General features: G+C 45.4%; 1 protein-coding gene across 2 annotated transcripts in view; it reads left to right on the top strand.

Moving 5' to 3' along the window:
* The window catches only part of PTPN1 (protein tyrosine phosphatase non-receptor type 1), a 38,394-nt gene extending 20,375 nt beyond the window's left edge, over positions 1 to 18,019 (top strand). Inside the window, exons 2-9 of one of the 2 annotated variants that reach the window (XM_082065246.1) lie at positions 5,058 to 5,148; positions 6,535 to 6,635; positions 8,382 to 8,480; positions 9,141 to 9,278; positions 9,653 to 9,862; positions 10,518 to 10,679; positions 11,594 to 11,823; positions 14,828 to 18,019. In XM_082065246.1, coding sequence (XP_081921372.1) covers positions 5,058 to 5,148; positions 6,535 to 6,635; positions 8,382 to 8,480; positions 9,141 to 9,278; positions 9,653 to 9,862; positions 10,518 to 10,679; positions 11,594 to 11,823; positions 14,828 to 15,035 — 1,239 coding nt within the window. In that variant the 3' untranslated portion in view covers positions 15,036 to 18,019. Of the gene's footprint in view, positions 1 to 5,057; positions 5,149 to 6,534; positions 6,636 to 8,381; positions 8,481 to 9,140; positions 9,279 to 9,652; positions 9,863 to 10,517; positions 10,680 to 11,587; positions 11,824 to 14,827 lie in introns of both variants that reach the window. The other variant, XM_082065245.1, reaches the window with a different exon arrangement.
* Positions 18,020 to 18,561: the final 542 nt, after the last annotated feature.

Here is an 18,561-nt window from a genome sequence, read left to right as displayed (position 1 = left end):
TGGTTTATTTCCTGGCACTGACTCTGTTTGATGATACAGATAGTAAAGCTTTTCTTTTGCGCAGCAGCTGTCAAGAAAAAGCCATTTAATCTTCTCAAAAGTCTCTATCCTTCCCAAAATGTCTAAGATACACTTCTGGAGCAGATGGAATATCTGGGCGGAAAAACAGAGATGGACGTGAAGAAGAAGGGAACTTCAGTTGTTTTCTTACACCGACACTCCTTTCGGTTGTTTCCTGTTTTGGCAGTGAGTACATGGCTACAAAACAGCAGAAGCAGAGTGTTGCTGCCAGCTACTCTGAACTTTTGCTGTTATGGGTCATAAATTTCAAGGACAAACTGTATTTTGAACTTACTGAAATTTGAGAAGTCTCATGTAATTCTTTAACCTAATATTAGAGTTGAATCTTTGATCGCCCTGGCTCTGCTGCAGCCTTCAAAACAATCAGAACGGAGAAGTCAGTTTTTACTCATTGCAGATGGTGACATTGAAGCAATACGAAAATTGGAACAGCTGAGTTCTGCAGAATTGCAATGATTTAATCTACAGCAATATCTTCCTTTTGACAACAGGCAAAATAAAATGGAAATGACACAAGTCTATGACTTTCTCCCTTCTGGAAGTATGTACCCAGGCTGTAAGAACGATGCAGGTGCAGGTGTTTAATTGGGCGTTTTCAGCGTGTGTTTATCTGCCATGATGAAGTGGGTGCAATAAAGTCCTACAGGAATCACTTTCATAATTCTTAAATTTCTACAGTTAGGCATGTTGAAACTAGTCAATGGTGAGAAACTATCTATAACACTTGCTAGCTGCAATAAGTGTGGGCCCAGAAAAAATTAATATGCTTTCACAAGTGCTGATATGATTTAATAACATGATCATGCCCAGTTTACATTCTCCCGAGGGGTTATTTCCGTGCCTGCAACCAGCAGACTGGTGTCAGAAACGCCGCTTACGCTGCGCTCCGCAACCTGTTCCACATTGCCCGCATAGTGCTGAATTAGCAAGGGGCTTTCTAGGAAAACCGTGTTGCAAGTGTGTGATTGGGCTTTTTTAAACTCATGTCGTAGCATTGTTGAACTTTAAACAAGCCTGTCCCTTTCCTTCATGCTGCTTGACCTCAGGAAGAAGCTCAGCGTACCAGCCCACTGGCTTTTTTTTGAGGGACGTTAATAAGCAAATCAGTACTAGCATATTTTATTTGAAAGTGAAACTGATTAATGTTATGTGATTTCATTTATCTGATCTTGTTACCTACAAGTTACATCCTCACTTCTTGTCCTTGTCCAAACATCCTGATATAAAGCTTAATATAGGATAAGAACTCCAGTCTTGCTTGTCAAGGTGAGTTGAATGAGCAGTTATCTGTGTTATTTTAAAGATTTAAATCTTAGCAAAGAGTCACTTTGCTTCTTCTCAATGACTCAGTTTGCTCTCTTACACACTGATTTTGAAGACGTTTTCCCATTTGTGTAAAGCAGCTGTTTATTATGGATCCCTTAGTACTACCTGTTTTTCTTGTGGTCCTCCGTACAGTCTTTGCCAGCTCATAGAACCGTAGGGGTATTTCCATTCTGAAATCAGCCTGTAATGACACCTCAGAAAACAGCAGCTTTCACTTGACTTTACTGTAACTTCTTTTTTTACTCTTCCACCTTTTACAGCAGTGTCATCATTTTTTTTTTCAGTGCTAGACTTAAGAGGAAACATTCTTTTTTTAAACTCTTAAGCTAAAATTACTTTTTAAGTCATTATATACTTGTTGTGAATTGCTTTCATTAGTGTGCCTGCCTCAGCAGATAGATTGCTGTGCATCTCTGTAGCCCATGATAAGATCTTGGCAGTCACCGCTTCCCGTAGGAACAGAACTGTTAAGATGACAGTATATCTATCATCTCTTAGTCTGAGCTGCTCCAGAGTTCATGGTGTAGTAGCACTGTGATCAGAGACCTGCTGCCAAGTTCCCCAGGAGCCTTTCTCTTGAGTCTGGAGGTCTTTAGACTGGACATCTAGATTCTCTCTGGAAATATTGCCATGCAGATCTAGGGAACTTTGCAGCGGGCTTGAATGCCGGATGTCATGGACACCTCTTTGTGTGATCTTACCTGATACTTACTTGAAGATTTTGGGGTATATCTGCTCTTTCTTTATCTCCTGTTGGTGTCTGAACAAGATGGGGAAAGAGCAGGGCAATGTGCTGTTGTGCTCAGAGTTCACATGCGGCAGCTCCGGCGTGGTGCAGAGTGGCAGCGGCGAGGACGGGCCGGAGTGTTTGCAGAAAACACTGAGCAAACGGGAGCTGACGGACCTCGGGCTGCAGAGTGGTTACGGGTTAGGAGACTGACCGGAGGGTCATTTTTTGAAGGCCGAGAGGAATGGAAGAAAGGACCATGGGCTGCAGTGTGTCACTGCTGTTGGGGTTCTGGCAGGGGAAGGGAGGAAGGGTCCAGAATTGGGGTCCAGAAGGCTGTGGGCTGAGAGCCACTGTGAGCACCTCTTCCTGATGAACATCTGTGGGACTTTGGAAAAGTTAACTGACCCCTTTTGTCTGAACAACACAGCCGTCTGCCCTTGGGTTGTGTGTCCATCCTTTGTGGCAGGAAAGGTAGTGCTGTCAGGCCAGGTGGAACCTGGTCATGCCACAGAGGACAACCTTCTCCTGTAAAGCACTGAAGAACCTCTTATTCCAGTCACTACTGCAGATTACCAGCGACAAGAACTTTCCATTTGAAGCACAGCGCTTCAGCAGACTTCCTCTTTCCACTCCTGAAGTTTTTGGGGGTATTTGCACAGGGTACCAGGCTTAAAACCAGGAGATGAGTGACATGGAATGACTCATGCTCAAAACCAGAAGCGTTTGACTGTGGAAAACTGACTTCAGTCCTAGCCCTTCCTCTTTAAAGTTTTATATTGCACGACCTTTTAAATGAAATGTCGCGCTTCCTTTTTATATGACAGGATCTCTTGCAGTGTGACTACGAGCGTGATTCGAGAAGGTGTTTCGTAACTTTACCAGTCCCTGTGTCCATCCACTCGCTTCAGTTCGCATGACATCACTGGCTTCAATGTCCTCATAGCATAATAATGCTTTGCATGAGTCTGCTTTCTCCAACACAGAGATCCTGTAGTACTATTATTGACGTGTTCTGAAACCACCCTCACACCTGTGAGCACCACGACTTACGTGACTCCTGCAGTGACCAATAACCGGGGGTTTTGAGGAAGGCACAAGGAAGCCTGTAACGCAGCCGTTTGCGTAACTCGTCACGAGATCGTGTCCCTCTGATAATTTTCTCTGTTGAAGGCCATCTGATTTCCACTGAAGTCAGCTTCATATCCTGGAAGGGATCTTAGATTTTTTTTTGAAACCCCAAACCACTTTTATCCCACATTGCTGAGATGAGTATGAGCCATCTTTTCAGGCGTGGATTTGAGCACGAATCCCAAGTGGTGGGGTGGTTGTGTTGCCTTTTTTATTCTTTTTTTTTAGCGCTTAAAAAAATAACATATGTAGACTCTGTGGGAAATACAGTTAGAGATATAGAAAACCGTTTTTCCTGGTTCCATTTTTGCCTGTACAGTCAGTACAGAAAAATAAACACCTGGAAAATACCAAGTCACCAATTTAGTGTCAGACAAATTTATGCAAATGTCCGCTTTAGCCGCCTCGTGTTTGAGGTATTAGACTGTGCAGTCAGGATCACATTCTCCAGGCTGCATTCTTCACCAGCAGGAATACGGGCAGCCGGGTGTTCGGTTATAAAAAGATAGCAGCAGGTGTCAGGGCTTAGTTCAGTGAGGAGCCGTTTCAGAATACTAATTTTGAGCAGGTACATGTAAAACAGAACTCATCCCTTCACACGTGGCATTCCATGTAAATTGATACATGTATGAATAATGGGTAGTAAAAGATGAACAAGTAATAAGCTGCAGTCGAGGGCCCATGTAAAAAATCTTCAGCATTGTACATGATTCTTTATGCAAAACTGAGAGGAAGAGAAAAGCGCTCCGGTTTGGCCTGCGTTGGAGGGATTAGTAAACTCTGCTTCATTTAGTTGACTATATTTAACAAAATTAATTTCATCCAATGGAAGGGGATGAATTGAGCTCAATAATTAATTTTTAGTGATGATTTTTTTCGTGGCCTTTGGGCTAGGTTCATTTGTTCCTTTCATGGATGTGCTCAATGTCTCTCTTAGGATTCCTTAAACTTAATTGTGCCATTGAAATATCTGTTCTACAGTAAATCCATTCCTTCCGTTTTCATTAATTTCAGTTAAATCTAACAGCTTCACCCTGAAGTTCCTAGCACTGTGATTTTTAAGAATTGTATAGTTATGCAGGATCTATTTACAACATGAAGTTGTTTCTAGAAAATGGGACCAATGTCCAAAGACAGCAGAATTCTTTTTATTGTAACTTTTGAAATTTTCTCAGGTAGCTAAGCTATTATGTGCATCTGAAAAAAACCTGAAAGAAACCCTAATTATATGCTTGAGATTATATATATGTTTTAGTTGAGCATGTGAATTGGATACAAATAACGTTCGCCATTCGCAGCTTTGTGGCATCTTGTTGATAGCAAAGATGTAAGTGATCTCAGGCGAGTCACCACTCCATGGCTGTGTTTGGTGCCAAGGGGGGGGTAACAAGTGGTTTTTGTATCACAATGAACGTTTTCTATTTGCTGCTGAGTCAGCAGTACAGTCGGTATTTTCACTGATAGTGGAAACAGCCGCTTAAAGCAGTTTATATGGGTATGAGTGCTTTGGGGCAGAGACCCTGCTCCATCAGGACTGTAAAGGCACAATGTCTGGGAAATGTTCTGCTACTTTGTTCTGTGAGCTAATAATACTTTAACACACATATAATGTTAGTATTGGATTCTTATAAATTTAAACTCAGTTTTTAAGTTGAAGCCCAAAGTGTTTGCTGTCCAGACCTCTCCCACACATGAAGATGTGAAATCAAATGGGTATTTGTCTTAAAATAGCTAATGGTATGGTGATATTAGATGGGTTTGTATCTAAGACTTCTCTCTTTGTTTCTTTCAGGACATCAGGCACGAAGCCAGTGATTTTCCATGTAAAGTGGCCAAACATCCCAGAAACAAAAATAGGAATAGGTACAGAGATGTCAGCCCCTGTAAGTACGCCTTCTTTTCCATTGTTTGTAAAAGACCACTGACCTCTAATGCCTTCTTCTAACAGCTAAATCTTCTTTGTAAGAACAAGATTTCTGTTAGATATGCATCCAGGACAATTCTTTTTGTTAATATATTTATTTATGAGATAGATATCACAGGATGCCCTTATACCCATACTAGAGCAGCATACAGTAGATTCTGGTTTTGTCGGCAGAAGTCTGAAGAAAGGAGCTTGCTTTACCTTCTTATGCTAGAGAAGAATGGTGGCTGAAGTAGCATTAATAAAATCGCAAGTATCCTTTCTAGTGCAGCGTGCTGACTCGAGCATCCCCCTGGTCAATACTGCCCCTGCTGGGAGACGGGGAGCGCCTTGCGGAAAACCCATGACTGCTGGAAATAAACCCAAGCTAATCAGCTAATTGGCCAGAGAAATACTAGTGTGAGCCCTGTGTTTCTGAAATGATTATCATTACATACTCAGGTGGATTCTGGTGGGAAGTGCATCCCTGAGCATGTGTCCTCTGTCCGAGGCACAGTTCAAAGAAAAGAGTATTATTGTATATCAGAAAAATGGATACTTCGTGTGTAAAAGTTGCTGCAGTCTTTGGTGCAGTTGACTAGGAACAATAACGTGGCACAGTTTGCTCTACTAAGCAGTTCTAATGTTTGGGGTTGTGAGTAACAAATGGTTCCCTTGTGCCTTTAGATAACGCTGCTTCCAATCTGTTTCGCTTTCTTGCAAGTTGTGGGAACTCTTGTCTGTGGTTTTTCGGTGGTGGTTTGTTTTTTTTAATCCTGAATGGAGCAAGCTGAGACTAACAAAAGAGCGATGAAATTGCATTTGCTCTAATTCTTGAACTTTGATATTCTTTATGTACCTTACAGTGTGGTTGGGTTGGGAACAGTAGCTAAATGTCTGTAAGAAGAACAAGAAGCCTCTGTCCCATGTGGCCAATATATGTTTAGGCAAACCTTTAGCAATCTTGAACAAGCTGGGTTTGAATATTTAAGCTGCAGAAGATAAGTGGTTGTGTAATTAGATTTATTTAAAAGCAGTAACTCGGTAACTTTACAAATAGGTCAGTGTGATCTGGTGTGCAAATTCCTGTTGTGATTACTTGCGATGCAAATATTTCCATTCTTGCAATGTATTTTGGAAAACAGCGTGCAGCGTGTTGGCTGCCCTGCTCTAGTGCTGTTCTTGTAGTACCTGTGTTGTGTTTCCAGAGTTACAAGCACCAGCAGACTCGTCTGCACTCTCTGCAGTTCAACTCCTTTCATTCTCAGGACAACTCAGCTTTTTTGATCCTAACATCTGGTGAGGTTGTGCATGGATTGTGCTGTGTTGCATATACATTAACCAGTGTTTTCTAATTATGCTGCAGTTGATCACAGTCGAATTAAGCTAAACCAAGGTGACAATGACTATATCAATGCTAGTTTGATAAAAATGGAAGAGGCCCAAAGGAGCTACATCCTTACGCAGGTAATTGCTGGCAGTGGATAATAAAAATCATATGGTGATTGGAGTTGTTTTTCATGGGTTTTCTTTAGCCTTATTTTATTTGTTTTCTTATTTGCAAAGCTAGTTAAGTGTATATAAACATCTCTTTGTGCATATATTAACATACACGTACAACAATTTTCTAGAAATGCTCCATATTTCTTACTGCTTTCTGTTAGCGCTGACTTTTTGTGCAGTATTTCAGCCACTTTGTTATGTGACTTTAGACCCACCTACATTAGAAGATAACACACTTGTAGAAATCTGCTTGTCGGCTTATGACAAGCAACGTTTTGATGTGGTTGAAATGAATCACGCTTTTCTAGATGGAAGGGCAGCACAAAGGCTTGAGGGCACCTGACCTCCTGTTTGAAATAAGCAGTATGCTCCACCACACAATTCTTGTTAAAAGTCTTTCTGAAAGTGATGCCATTGTAGTATTTGCAAATAATGTCATTCCTGATAACACAACTTCCAAAAGGTCTGAGTTTGGCAATGCTGCTGCTTCTGCCTGTGTGTGAGAGAGGAAAGCTGTGAATATGGAGAAGGGGGTCTGTGGGGGGAAGTGGCTTTTTTCACTCAATCTGTGCATTCCACACCTACCTATATAACAAATTTAAAAATACCTGGGTACCCTGTTGTCTTACTGTGAGCGCTCACGACTGTGCCAGAATTCTCATTTGCCCTAATGCTGGGTTCCCTGGAGACTGTTCTGGTCTCTAGTCTTGACTTTTTTTATCCCTTCCTCCCACACTTCAGGTAGACTGGGATTCATATTTTTAAGCAGCAGCTCTTCCTTCCCATTTCTTGAGAATAAAGATACATCTGCCAAGGAAGAAGTGGACAGTACAGTGTTCAATACGAAAGGAACCTGTGCACACAGCTCTCACTCCACTCATTCAGGACAGGGGAGGTGGAGCGTGGGGTTGGACTGTAGACCTGTGTGTGGAATAGTCAAATGTGAGCTCACCGGTGCTAGTTATCTGTTCCGCTCCAGCACCCCATGGATTTAAATGGCTCTATTTCAATCCAGCCATTCTTACTGACTGGCAGTGGTTTTGTTTGAACAAAGTGATGCGTAGCAAATATCAGAGACGCAATGGTGCCGGTTTGTGTTGTCCAAAATTCAGAGCAATGCTTTTGGAGTAGAAAACAACAAAGGAGCATAGCAGAAATAAAAAGATATCAGAAAATCTACTTTGTGAGTAGATAGTAGTCTTTAAAAGGAGCTGTTGTCTCGTTCAGTCCCATGGCAGATCCATGAAGATTCTGGAAAACCGTGAAATTGTTACTGATCTGGCGTTGTTTCGGTCTTTCGATGTTCACCCCCAGTAATTTTCAAGTGTTCCGAGCAGCAGTGACGCATTGCAGAGCAGCTCAGCACACGTGTCCGCTCTGCTCTCGGCTGGTCAGTGAGGGTTTGTTTCCCCATTCTCCCTGTACCTTTCCGAAGAAAATTCTCTCAGCATTTTTCACTCCCAGTTCTCACAAATGAGATGCTCTCTTCCTGTTCTGCATGGGGGCAGAAGATTAACTGTGCTGTCCTGGGTAAATTCTTAGTGGGAAAATGGAACTTTAAGCTGTATCACTGCAGTTTTTACAGTTTGAAATGAGAAGTTGCTTTTTACTGGTTAAAATTTGTTTCCTAGTGCAGTAACTTCTCCTGAGGAACTTTGCACCAACATGAACAGAAAATAACGCTCATTTCTGGGGGTTCTGTCTCTGCAGGGACCTTTGCCAAATACTTGTGGTCACTTTTGGGAGATGGTTTGGGAACAGAAAAGCCGTGGAGTTGTCATGTTGAACAGAGTGATGGAAAAGGGATCCGTAAGTACTTACTTGTGTCCAGCTGTGTGTTTGCTGCGTGTTTATGGTTTTCCTTTAAAATAAAATAAAATAATTAAAAAAAAAACCCACCACCACCACCAAAAAACGAACCCAAAGAACAGGGCGAAGAGATTATGACCACGAGTAATTTTATCTGAGAAATATCTGCTCTTGTTAACATCTCTCTCTTCTTTTGAAATTTAAATATTTGTCATCAGGATCATATAAACAAAATGCAGAATTGACTCCAATTCAGATTTGGGTGGAGTGTTCTGAGAGCTTTTGTACTTAGAAAGTAATTGGATTTTTTCGTTCGTTTGTTATTGTTGGTCTGACACAAGCTGAAGTAAATGGTGGTGTCGGTGGTTTTGGTTACACGTAGGAGAAAGAGAGCTCTACCCCAACACAGCGCTCCGCAGGCCTTGCTGCTTTCACAAGGTCAGTCAGGGGCCAAATAATTAGGCCCATAGAAAGGGTCGCAGAAGGTGTGTTTCTGCATCATGAAGGCAGGCAGGTGTCCTTCCCACTGGAACTGCTCCTCCTTGTAATCAAAGCAGACGAAGAAATTGTCTCATAAGAAAGTGTTGTGTTGAAGGATGTTTATCCCTTACCTTTTGCACAAACATAAATGACATATAAACGTCTCCTGTTTGTTCTTAGGTAAAGTGTGCACAGTACTGGCCACGGAAGGAGGAGAAAGAAATGCTTTTTGAAGATACAAACTTGAAACTAACTTTGATATCTGAAGATATAAAATCATATTACACAGTACGACAGCTAGAATTGGAAAACCTGACAGTAAGTACTGAAACTACTACCAGGCAAGTTTTCAGTCTCGTTTGTCATTTGGGTTTCCCAGCTGTTGTAAAGCTGTAGTGAAGCAAATAGTCTGAGTGGCATACAAAGCTGAGGAGGCACTTGCCTCCGTTCTGGGTAAGTCAGAGTTCTTTTCAAAGAAAGTAGCTGAAATTTTTCCAAATATACAAATATACAAATTTGAAATTGACCTAAAGATACAAATGTCCAGCGTCTAAAGCCGTGTGTCTAGTGACTGTTTGCTGGGAAAAGGAACGAGGAATTGTATTTGCTGATTAGAACATTGTTATAGGCAACTGTGCCTTGAATACTTTGGTCTGTCCTAGCTGAAAGGCTCCCTAACCGCTGTTTTACAGACACAGGAAACCAGAGAGATTCTGCACTTTCATTACACCACGTGGCCTGACTTCGGGGTCCCAGAGTCACCCGCTTCGTTCCTCAACTTCCTGTTCAAAGTGCGCGAGTCGGGCTCGCTGTGCCGCGAGCACGGCCCGGTGGTGGTGCACTGCAGCGCCGGCATCGGCCGCTCCGGCACCTTCTGCCTGGTGGACACGTGTCTGCTGCTGGTGAGAGCCGCTGCTGCGGGGTGCTGCGCTGCTTCTCAAGGGCCCTTTTGAGGAATGCTTTGTTGGAGGCTGGCAAAGAGCTGTGGGATGACCTGCGTCGTTCCTTGCCGTTTTCCCATTACGCATTCTGGTTTGGGAGTGTATTCCAAGGCAGATCCCATTCTGAACTGGCCGTTTTGAGGCTGGAGAAGAAAGCCCCTAGTTCATCAAGTGGTTTGCAAAGATCAGCTTTCCCATCATAAGTAATAGTGTGAACCAGCCTGAAACAACGCAAAATAAATCTAGAGTCAAGCTTGCCAATAGGCAGGGGGAAATTGTCCTGCCTTTGAGATAAAACTGGAGTTCTCTTGCTTTTACTGTCACTGTGTGAACAACTAACACACAGAAGTCAGGCCTAGGTTCAAGTGTTCTTTTTTTTCCCCCATAATTATATTTTCAGAACAAGAAGACAAAAAAGGAAAAAACATAAAATAATTTGAAGGCCCAGTATGTTTTCCTCTCTTTGTCTTTTAGAGACCCAATGAATAGCTCATACCAGTTTTTATTAGTATATTAATTCTGTAATATGAGGGTAATCTGAAGGCCCCACTACAAAATGAGTCATCATAGTGAGTCTCGTCAGAACGTAAAGCGTGTTTCAAATTCTTATTTTCAGATGGACAAACGGAAAGATCCTTCTTCTGTGGATGTTAAACAGGTTCTCCTAGAGATGAGAAAGTACAGAATGGGACTCATACAAACTGCAGATCAGCTCCGTTTCTCCTACTTGGCTGTTATTGAAGGCGCAAAATTCATTATGGGAGATGCTTCAGTGCAAGTGAGTCCGAGTCGCTGCGCGGCCTGCGGTAGGAGCTGCTGCTCCGCTCTGCCTGCTGCAGGGGCTGCTGCAGGAGCTGCTGCTCCGCTCCGCTCTGCCTGCTGCAGGGGCTGCTGCAGGGGCTGCTGCTCCGCTCCGCTCTGCCTGCTGCAGGGGCTGCTGCAGGAGCTGCTGCTCCGCTCTGCTGTGCCTGCTGCAGGGGCTGCTGCTCCGCTCTGCTCTGCCTGCTGCAGGGGCTGCTGCAGGAGCTGCTGCTCCGCTCCGCTCTGCCTGCTGCAGGAGCTGCTGCTCCGCTCCGCTCTGCCTGCTGCAGGGGCTGCTGCTCCGCTCTGCTCTGCAGGGGCTGCTGCTCCGCTCTGCTGTGCCTGCTGTAGGAGCTGCTGCTCTGCTTGGCCTGCGGCAAATGTGTGGCATGAACAGAATAGAAACTTACTTCAGATTTCATGCTTAAATTTCAAAAAAGTACCTGTGATATAACAGGGGGCCTTGTGTTCTTTCCAACACCGTAACTGGGGTGTAGACTGGCTGCATCGACTTTGCCTTTCATTTTAGAGAATAAAAATTTACCAATATGCCAGAAATGTGTTATGATTAACTCTTAGAAGTTCATTTTATGGTAAGCAGAACTCCAGCAACACGGATTCCATTTTATACTATTCAGATTTTCCAGAATTAGATTAAAATCTCCTGCATTTATCTCTGTAGTGTTCTACGTTAGGTTAGGTTTGGAGTTCTTGTATCTCGTGTTTTCCTTTTTTTTTCAATGCAAGTGAACAGCCACTCTAAGAATAAATGAGAAGGTAGAATATAAAGACCTGCTGTGTTAAGGTTAAAAGTTAACAGAGAAAAAATAAGTTAACAATAGAAAAAGTAGAGGAAAGCTTAACAGGGCTTTTTCTTCCCCGAAGGAACAGTGGAAAGAGCTCTCCAACGAAGACCTGGCCCCACCGCCCGACCATACGCCACCACCCCCCAGACCACCAAAGCGAACCTCGGAAATGCACAACGGAAAGATGCACGAGCACACGGAATTCTTCCCCAAACACCAAGGAGCAGAGGAAGAGATGAGCTGTTCGGTCAGCGCTGTGGAAGAGGCGGTTCCAGATGGCAGAGCTCACTCGTCTGTACCACTCAGCACAGACAGGTAGTTCATTTCGTTTCCCTCGTGTCACTGCCCAGTTGGCTCATGGTGCTGAGAAGCTGTAAGATGTTTGCTCATGAATGGCATTTCATCCAGAAGGGCCTTGCTTGAGTTACTCAGTCTCTTCAGTGAAGGCCTGATGCTCGTGGTGTTTTAAGTTCACACCTGAGCCAGGGCCTCCTGCGGGATCCTGCGGAGGAAAAGCGGCAGCACAGGGACGTGGTGCGGCCTGGATTCACGTGCAGTGTGTGTCAAGTTGCGGAGGAGCAATTTCACTGCTTATAGAACGGGACTAGTGTGGGTCAGAAGGTTGGGGTGGTGTTAGTCACCTAACTGAAAACTAGGCCGACCAGCTTTAGCCGCACTTAGGAATGTGGAATTAATTGCAAGCGAAACTACTTTTGATAAACAGTGTAGAGGGGGCTTGTGACCAGAGAACTTTTCTAGCTGTCATTTTAACCTGAGCTGTGAGGACTGATGGGTGTGCAGAAACGCTCCGTGCGTGGTGAGCACGGACAGATGTGCAGAAACGCTCCGTGGTGAGCACGGACAGATGTGCAGAAACGCTCCGTGCGTGGTGAGCACGGACAGATGTGCAGAAATGATCCGTGGTGAGCACAGACAGATGTGCAGAAACGCTCCGTGCGTGGTGAGCACGGACAGATGTGCAGAAATGATCCGTGGTGAGCACAGACAGATGTGCAGAAACGCTCCGTGCGTGGCGAGCACGGACAGATGTGCAGAAACGCTGCATGGTGAGCACGGACAGATGTGCAGAAACGCTCCGTGCGTGGTGAGCACGGACGGATGTGCAGAAACGCTCTGTGCGTGGTGAGCACGGACAGATGTGCAGAAACGCTCCGTGCGTGGTGAGCACGGACAGATGTGCAGAAACGCTCCGTGGTGAGCACGGACAGATGTGCAGAAATGCTCCGTGGTGAGCACGGACAGATGTGCAGAAACGCTCCGTGGTGAGCACGGACAGATGTGCAGAAATGCTCCGTGGTGAGCACGGACAGATGTGCAGAAATGCTCCGTGGTGAGCACGGACGGATGTGCAGAAACGCTCCGTGGTGAGCACGGACAGATGTGCAGAAACGCTCCGTGCGTGGCGAGCACAGACAGATGTGCAGAAACGCTCCGTGGTGAGCACGGACAGATGTGCAGAAACGCTCCGTGCGTGGTGAGCACGGACAGATGTGCAGAAACGCTCCGTGGTGAGCACGGACAGATGTGCAGAAACGCCCTGTGCGTGAGCAGCGGGGAACGCGGGTCCTGCCCGCGGCACCACTAGGTGTCACTCCTGGTTTATGGAGGGAGCGGGGCTGGTTGAAATGCTGCGTGTTGGCTGGTTTTATTCAGACCTACCAAAGGAATTAAAAAAATAAAACGCCCTACACCCACCAGAGATAATCAAGGGAAAGTTGAGTGTTCCCCCACTAGATGATCTCCTAACAAGACATCCTCAGCTTCCCGTAGGAAAGCTGGACTATAATACCAAGCTTTAGTGTTGCCCACAGAATTGGAGCCTTTTCAGCAGACGCGGCTGGCAGGCGGGGGTGGTTTATTTGTCTGAAGCCCTGGGGAGTGTGTGGCTCTGGGAACCGGGGCTGGGCGAGCAGCGTTTCCAGTCATCTGTCTCCACAATAAACTGGTCTCGCACAGCAGAGAGGCCGAGACCTGAGCTGAACCCGTTGTCTCCCTCCAAATTCTGCTGGGGACACGGAGATAAACTGGAGGGGACTGGACTCCCTGTTCAAAGTGAAACAATGTTTTAATCAGGATTCTTCCTAATGAGGAGAGATTCTGGAAGTTAAATAGATGTTGCAGCGGTAGCACCTCCCTCTGTCTGCCCTTGGTGACAATACAGTTCTGTTACCAGAATGTTTCCTTGGGCTGTGAGATGCCAGCTGATGCTTTCCATCCCTAATGAAGAGTATGGATTTAAAGCTGGTGTCTTGTGTCTTCTCATTAGTTGTATAAATCTGAATTTCTCAGTGAGTAAGTGATTTCCTGGAAATCCTTTACGCAGTTTAGTGTAAATGAACACAAGAAATGTCTGGCTCTAAAGACTCCAGAGACTCAGATTAATTTAATTGATTATAGTCCCTTGTCTGAGGTTGGAGTGGAGTCGTTGGTTCATTGGTTGTAGAGCTGTGCTTGGACTAGACATCCCCCCCTTTCCTCGCTCGAGTGAATCCTCCCTGAGGCCATGATTCAGGCCCACTCGAGGTTGGATTTGAGTGCTGAGCTCCCTCAGCCCGCACCGGCGCAGCTGCTGCAGGACCAGCCGCGTTGTGCTCAGCGCTCCTGTCCTCGTGTCCGGGACAGCGAGTGTAGAAAGGTGACAGCCTCAGGCACGGTTGTTTTCCTGCGCAGGTGTTGTGGTGTCTGGGATGGAAGGTCCTGGGTTCTGTACTCGATCCGGTGGATGTGCTGGGAGCCCCTGGCAAAGCTGCTCCCGCGGTTCCCGCGGCACGGCCGCGCTTGGCTCTCCTAATTCAGCTGAAGAGCTTGTGCAGTAGATGCAGAAGCTCCTGCTGGGTTGAGAAGCCTCCTTGGGTGTCACTGCACGGCCAGTGTCTGCAAACAAAGCCGCGTTAGCAGAGTGTTCCGGGTGAGGAGCTCTCACAGTGCATTTGGCCACTCTTGCTGAGTTCCGGCCGCACCAGCAACCTCAGTTCCGTCATTTTCTGACTTGCTGTGCAAGCACTCGATCGTGGAACCTGAGTGTTCTCCTGACCCGATTCGTGCTGTTCGCTGCCCGTCTCGGCGCAGGCAGCAGGTTTGTGACAAGCAGCTGACACAGGTGGTGTCGAACACCAAGTCAGCTTATTCATCAAAGGGCACAAAATCCTCCCAAGCACGGCTTTTGATGACAAACATTGTAATTTAATAGCCAGGACTGCATTAATTAATGACAGGCTTGGGTTCATCATCTGCCGCAGCTCCTGGTGTGGAGGTTTCCAGCTCTGCCCGTGCTGAGTGTTTGTTTCTCTGTCCTTAGCACTAGTCAAGACACTGAAATCCGGAGGAGAACTGTTGGTGAAAACCTGCGTCTCTCGCCCCACAAAGACGAGTCGATGAAGTCGGAAAACTCAGAAGAGGATGATGATAACATGGTGACAACCTGGAAGCCATTCCTAGTGAATATATGCATGTTCACGTTCCTGACGGCAGGAGCTTATCTCTGTTACAGGGTGTGTTTTCATTGACGGACGCGCCAGCGAGATCGACCCTGCAGCAACACCGGCTGGATGGGTTTGTAACGAGCTTCTCTGCCAGACGCTGGTGGAGGCACGTGCGCCTGGTCTCGGTGGAGGTAGATCTTAGGGGGAAAGGCCAGAACTTTGGGTAGGGCTTAAAGAGAATTGATGCACTAGGGTTTTATTCAGCCCTGTGGTCCCAAGAACATAATATTCTAATCTCAGGGCCTTAAAATATTCAGGAGTAAGCAGAGAAAATGCCAAATAGTCTGTTTTCCTTTTTTTATCTTTTTTTTTTTAAACTAAATAATAGAATTACAACACGTTGTTGTTTTTAGCCTTTTTAAAAAGCCAGTTCTTTTTCGTTTGTGTTTCAGAAAAACTAGGCACAAGTGAAACTTGCTTGTACTCTCCAAGTGTTGTAACCAAATCCATCACTTACATTGACGAGTTCCCCAAAACAATAGAAAGAACCCCACATCCGTGAAGAATGTAACGTTGGAAGGGGAAGGCGTGGGTGGTGGGGACGGGGTTGGGGTTGGGTTTTTGTTTTGGTTTTTAACTTGCTTCATCATTAAAGACTGAGTTGTGGGCAGTGCCTGTGGTATTGATATATTTAATCTTGGCATAACTGTTCTTAAAGAGCTTATTGTTTTACATGTGTTTATAGAAACAGGCTTCTGCATTTGCTCAGGGTATCCCGACATGTCAAGCTCTTTTTTATTTCCTTTATCTCCTCATTGACTTTTGTTGCACTCTACTTGCACATATGCCTATTTACATTGCACCATCCTTTGTAAAGCTGTTTTTACTTTTATATTCTGGGTTAGGAGAGGTTGAGGGGAGGGAGAGAAACAGGAGAAAGAAATTCAACCCGACCCCGTCCACCCGCATTTCGCAGCCGTGCGGTTGGCAGTCGAAGGACCATTTGGAATGTAAAAGGCAGTTTCACTGGACGCGAGCTCCACGCGAAGCGCGCGGGCGGGACGCGGCTCGGTCACCCGGAGCCATCGCGGCTTCCTGGAGCCACAGCAAGCTCGCCCGGAGACGCGCTGCGCTGCGCACGGGGCAGTTGGCTGATGACACAAGTGTTTGTGTGTTCTGCTTTTCTTTAAAGCAAAGATTTTAAAATACTGGCTTTAGTTTGGCTTGAGCTGCGCTTCTCGGGGTGGGTGGGCCTGGGTGTCGAGGCCTGTCCTGTGCCAGCCCGTCCCCAGCCTGTTCCGCGACTCGGATCATGTAAAGTGCTTGTAAATACGGATTTGGGTGCATTGGTAGAACTGTGACTGGAAGTGGGCGTTGTCGTTCCGCTTGTTAGTACCAAATTATTAATAGTTTAAACAATAATAGCAAAGATTTCTTTGCTTGCATCATGAGGCAGCGGATGGGAGTAAAGTCACTGCGGAAAGTCGTAGTGATTGAAACTAAACCGTGACAGCTGGTTTGCAACAGTGTTACTAATCAGTTCTTTTTATTTTCAAAGGCTTAGGTGTATAGCACTTACCATTCTCAGTGCAGACATGGCTATGGAGTCTCACATATGTCTCTCTCCACTCCGTATTTATTTTTGCTGTGGCTCTTCCTGCAGTGAATAACTTGCTGAACTGGGGCGAGGGAGGTGGGATTTGGTTCTATTTTGTGTTTTGCTAAGCTTGCATCAAGGGCTTTTCAAAAGTACAATAATAAATCCTCAGGTAGTACTGGGAATCAATACTTTACTTGTGAGACTGTTGGTCGGACCAGTACTTGAAAGGAGGAATGTTGTAATCAGTCAATATTTAGTTATATTATTGGAAACATGAAAAATGAGTATAGAAAAATGGTAATATATATAATGGCTCCTCTGTGTATTTAAGATACGGTATGTGATTGCTTTGTCCCCACTGTTCTCTCCATCATCTGGTAGAATATTGTTCTAAGGCAACATTTGTACCCCATTTGTATTAAATGCATGTGAAGTCTCCTCGTGTCCTGGTTGAATACCATGTGCTTGAAGGGTGAAAGAACCTCTATTTCTGCTTAACTGATGTGCCCAAATTATATTTGCATGACCTGATCATTAAGTGGCTGTGGTTCCAAGGCACGGACTGATTTGGTGTTTATCAGAAAACGTGTACTCACCCGATACCCGGCATGACTCCAGTTCCCGTGGCCTCAGTGCAGCGCGGGTGTTGCGCGTGGTTCCTTTCTGCTGAGTAAGCGTAGTACAGACATTCCAGAGGGTGCGTGAGCCCCGTCCACACCTCCCGCTGCTCCGGGGCCTGGGGGGGCGCAGGAGCTCAGGACACGGCCGGGGCTGCACAACCACGGGCTCCACGTGCCGCCCCGTTTCCAAACGCTCTGTAACGTACCGTTCCCAAGAGGGGATCTTTTAAATCAAAGCGTCCTTCCTTGGAACCCAGAATAACTCGCTTATTCTAACAAGAGCAACTTTCTGCAGCTGAGAAAGGTTTGAACGCCCCCTTTGTGCCGCCGGGCTGCGCTGGTTCTTGTAGCTGTTGGAACCCCGACCGTACGTTGTCCTGGCACAGACGGGAATGGCCCACGAGCCCGGGAGGTGTGGAGGCTTAATACTGAACTGTAAACATTTTTGTTCTGATGTCCTGTATATGTATGTAGTAGTTTGGGTGTGTATATACAGTAGCGTTTCAAAGTGGGTGTATTGGTTAACCTGTTCTTGGAAAAATGGACAAATATCCATGTTAAACTTGTTAGGAAGTTAGTGAGCTGCTCTGCTATATGCCTTAAGCAAATATTTACTCATCAGGTCTTTCTTTTTTACAGATTGCCATAGAAGAAACTTTTTTAAAAAAAATTAAAAAACAAAAAAGCTAAATGTTTTGGTATAATACATTTTCAGGTATCTTGTCTTTTGTGTAAGCCGCGGCAAAAACCTCACAGGTTACAGTAAAATTGTACAGTTTTTCAATTTCCCATACGACTTTTCGGTTCTCATTTTAGTTGTAACAATAAAATTCTTTTTTTAAAGAACAGACCCTGCCTGAGAGTCGCCTTGTTTCCTGTCTGCCAGAGCTGGAGCCCCAGCTCTGCTTTGGAGTCACTTGCACACCTGGGGGTGGTTTGGTGTGCTTGGGTTTGTATTGGGCAGGGGATATTTGTTTGTTTTCCCCCCAAGAGTTTCAGTTGCACGTTAACCCAAAGCTGCATTGCTGGGGACTCCATACTGTACCGTGTTGTGTTTCAGCAGCTGCAGCTGTTAAACTGCCCTCTTGTTGGGCTTTTTTACCTTTTTGTTGCTATTTCTAAGGAAAGCTCCAAGCAGAGGAGAGGTGTGTGAAGAGTTCGCAGCAGGGCAACGAGGCAGCACTAGAGCTGTGCTGGGTTTTTGGCACTGTCGCTGTGTAACACCCGCCTCTGACCCCTTGTGTCCTTCCCCATTCCGGGGAAGGAGGGAGTTTCCCAAAGCAGAACTTCTTTTCCCTGCTTCTAAACTGTAAATTAAAAGCAGCATCACAGCACAGATGAGCAGCCTGTTAAGTTCCATTTCGCTATCGCATCGTGTGACCTGAACACC

Source organism: Streptopelia decaocto, assembly GCF_964273445.1.
Source record: "Streptopelia decaocto genome assembly, chromosome: 14".
Classification (NCBI taxonomy): Eukaryota; Metazoa; Chordata; class Aves; order Columbiformes; family Columbidae; genus Streptopelia; species Streptopelia decaocto.
The sequence above is the reverse complement of the archived record's forward strand: the minus strand, read 5'-3'. Positions and strand labels throughout refer to the sequence as shown.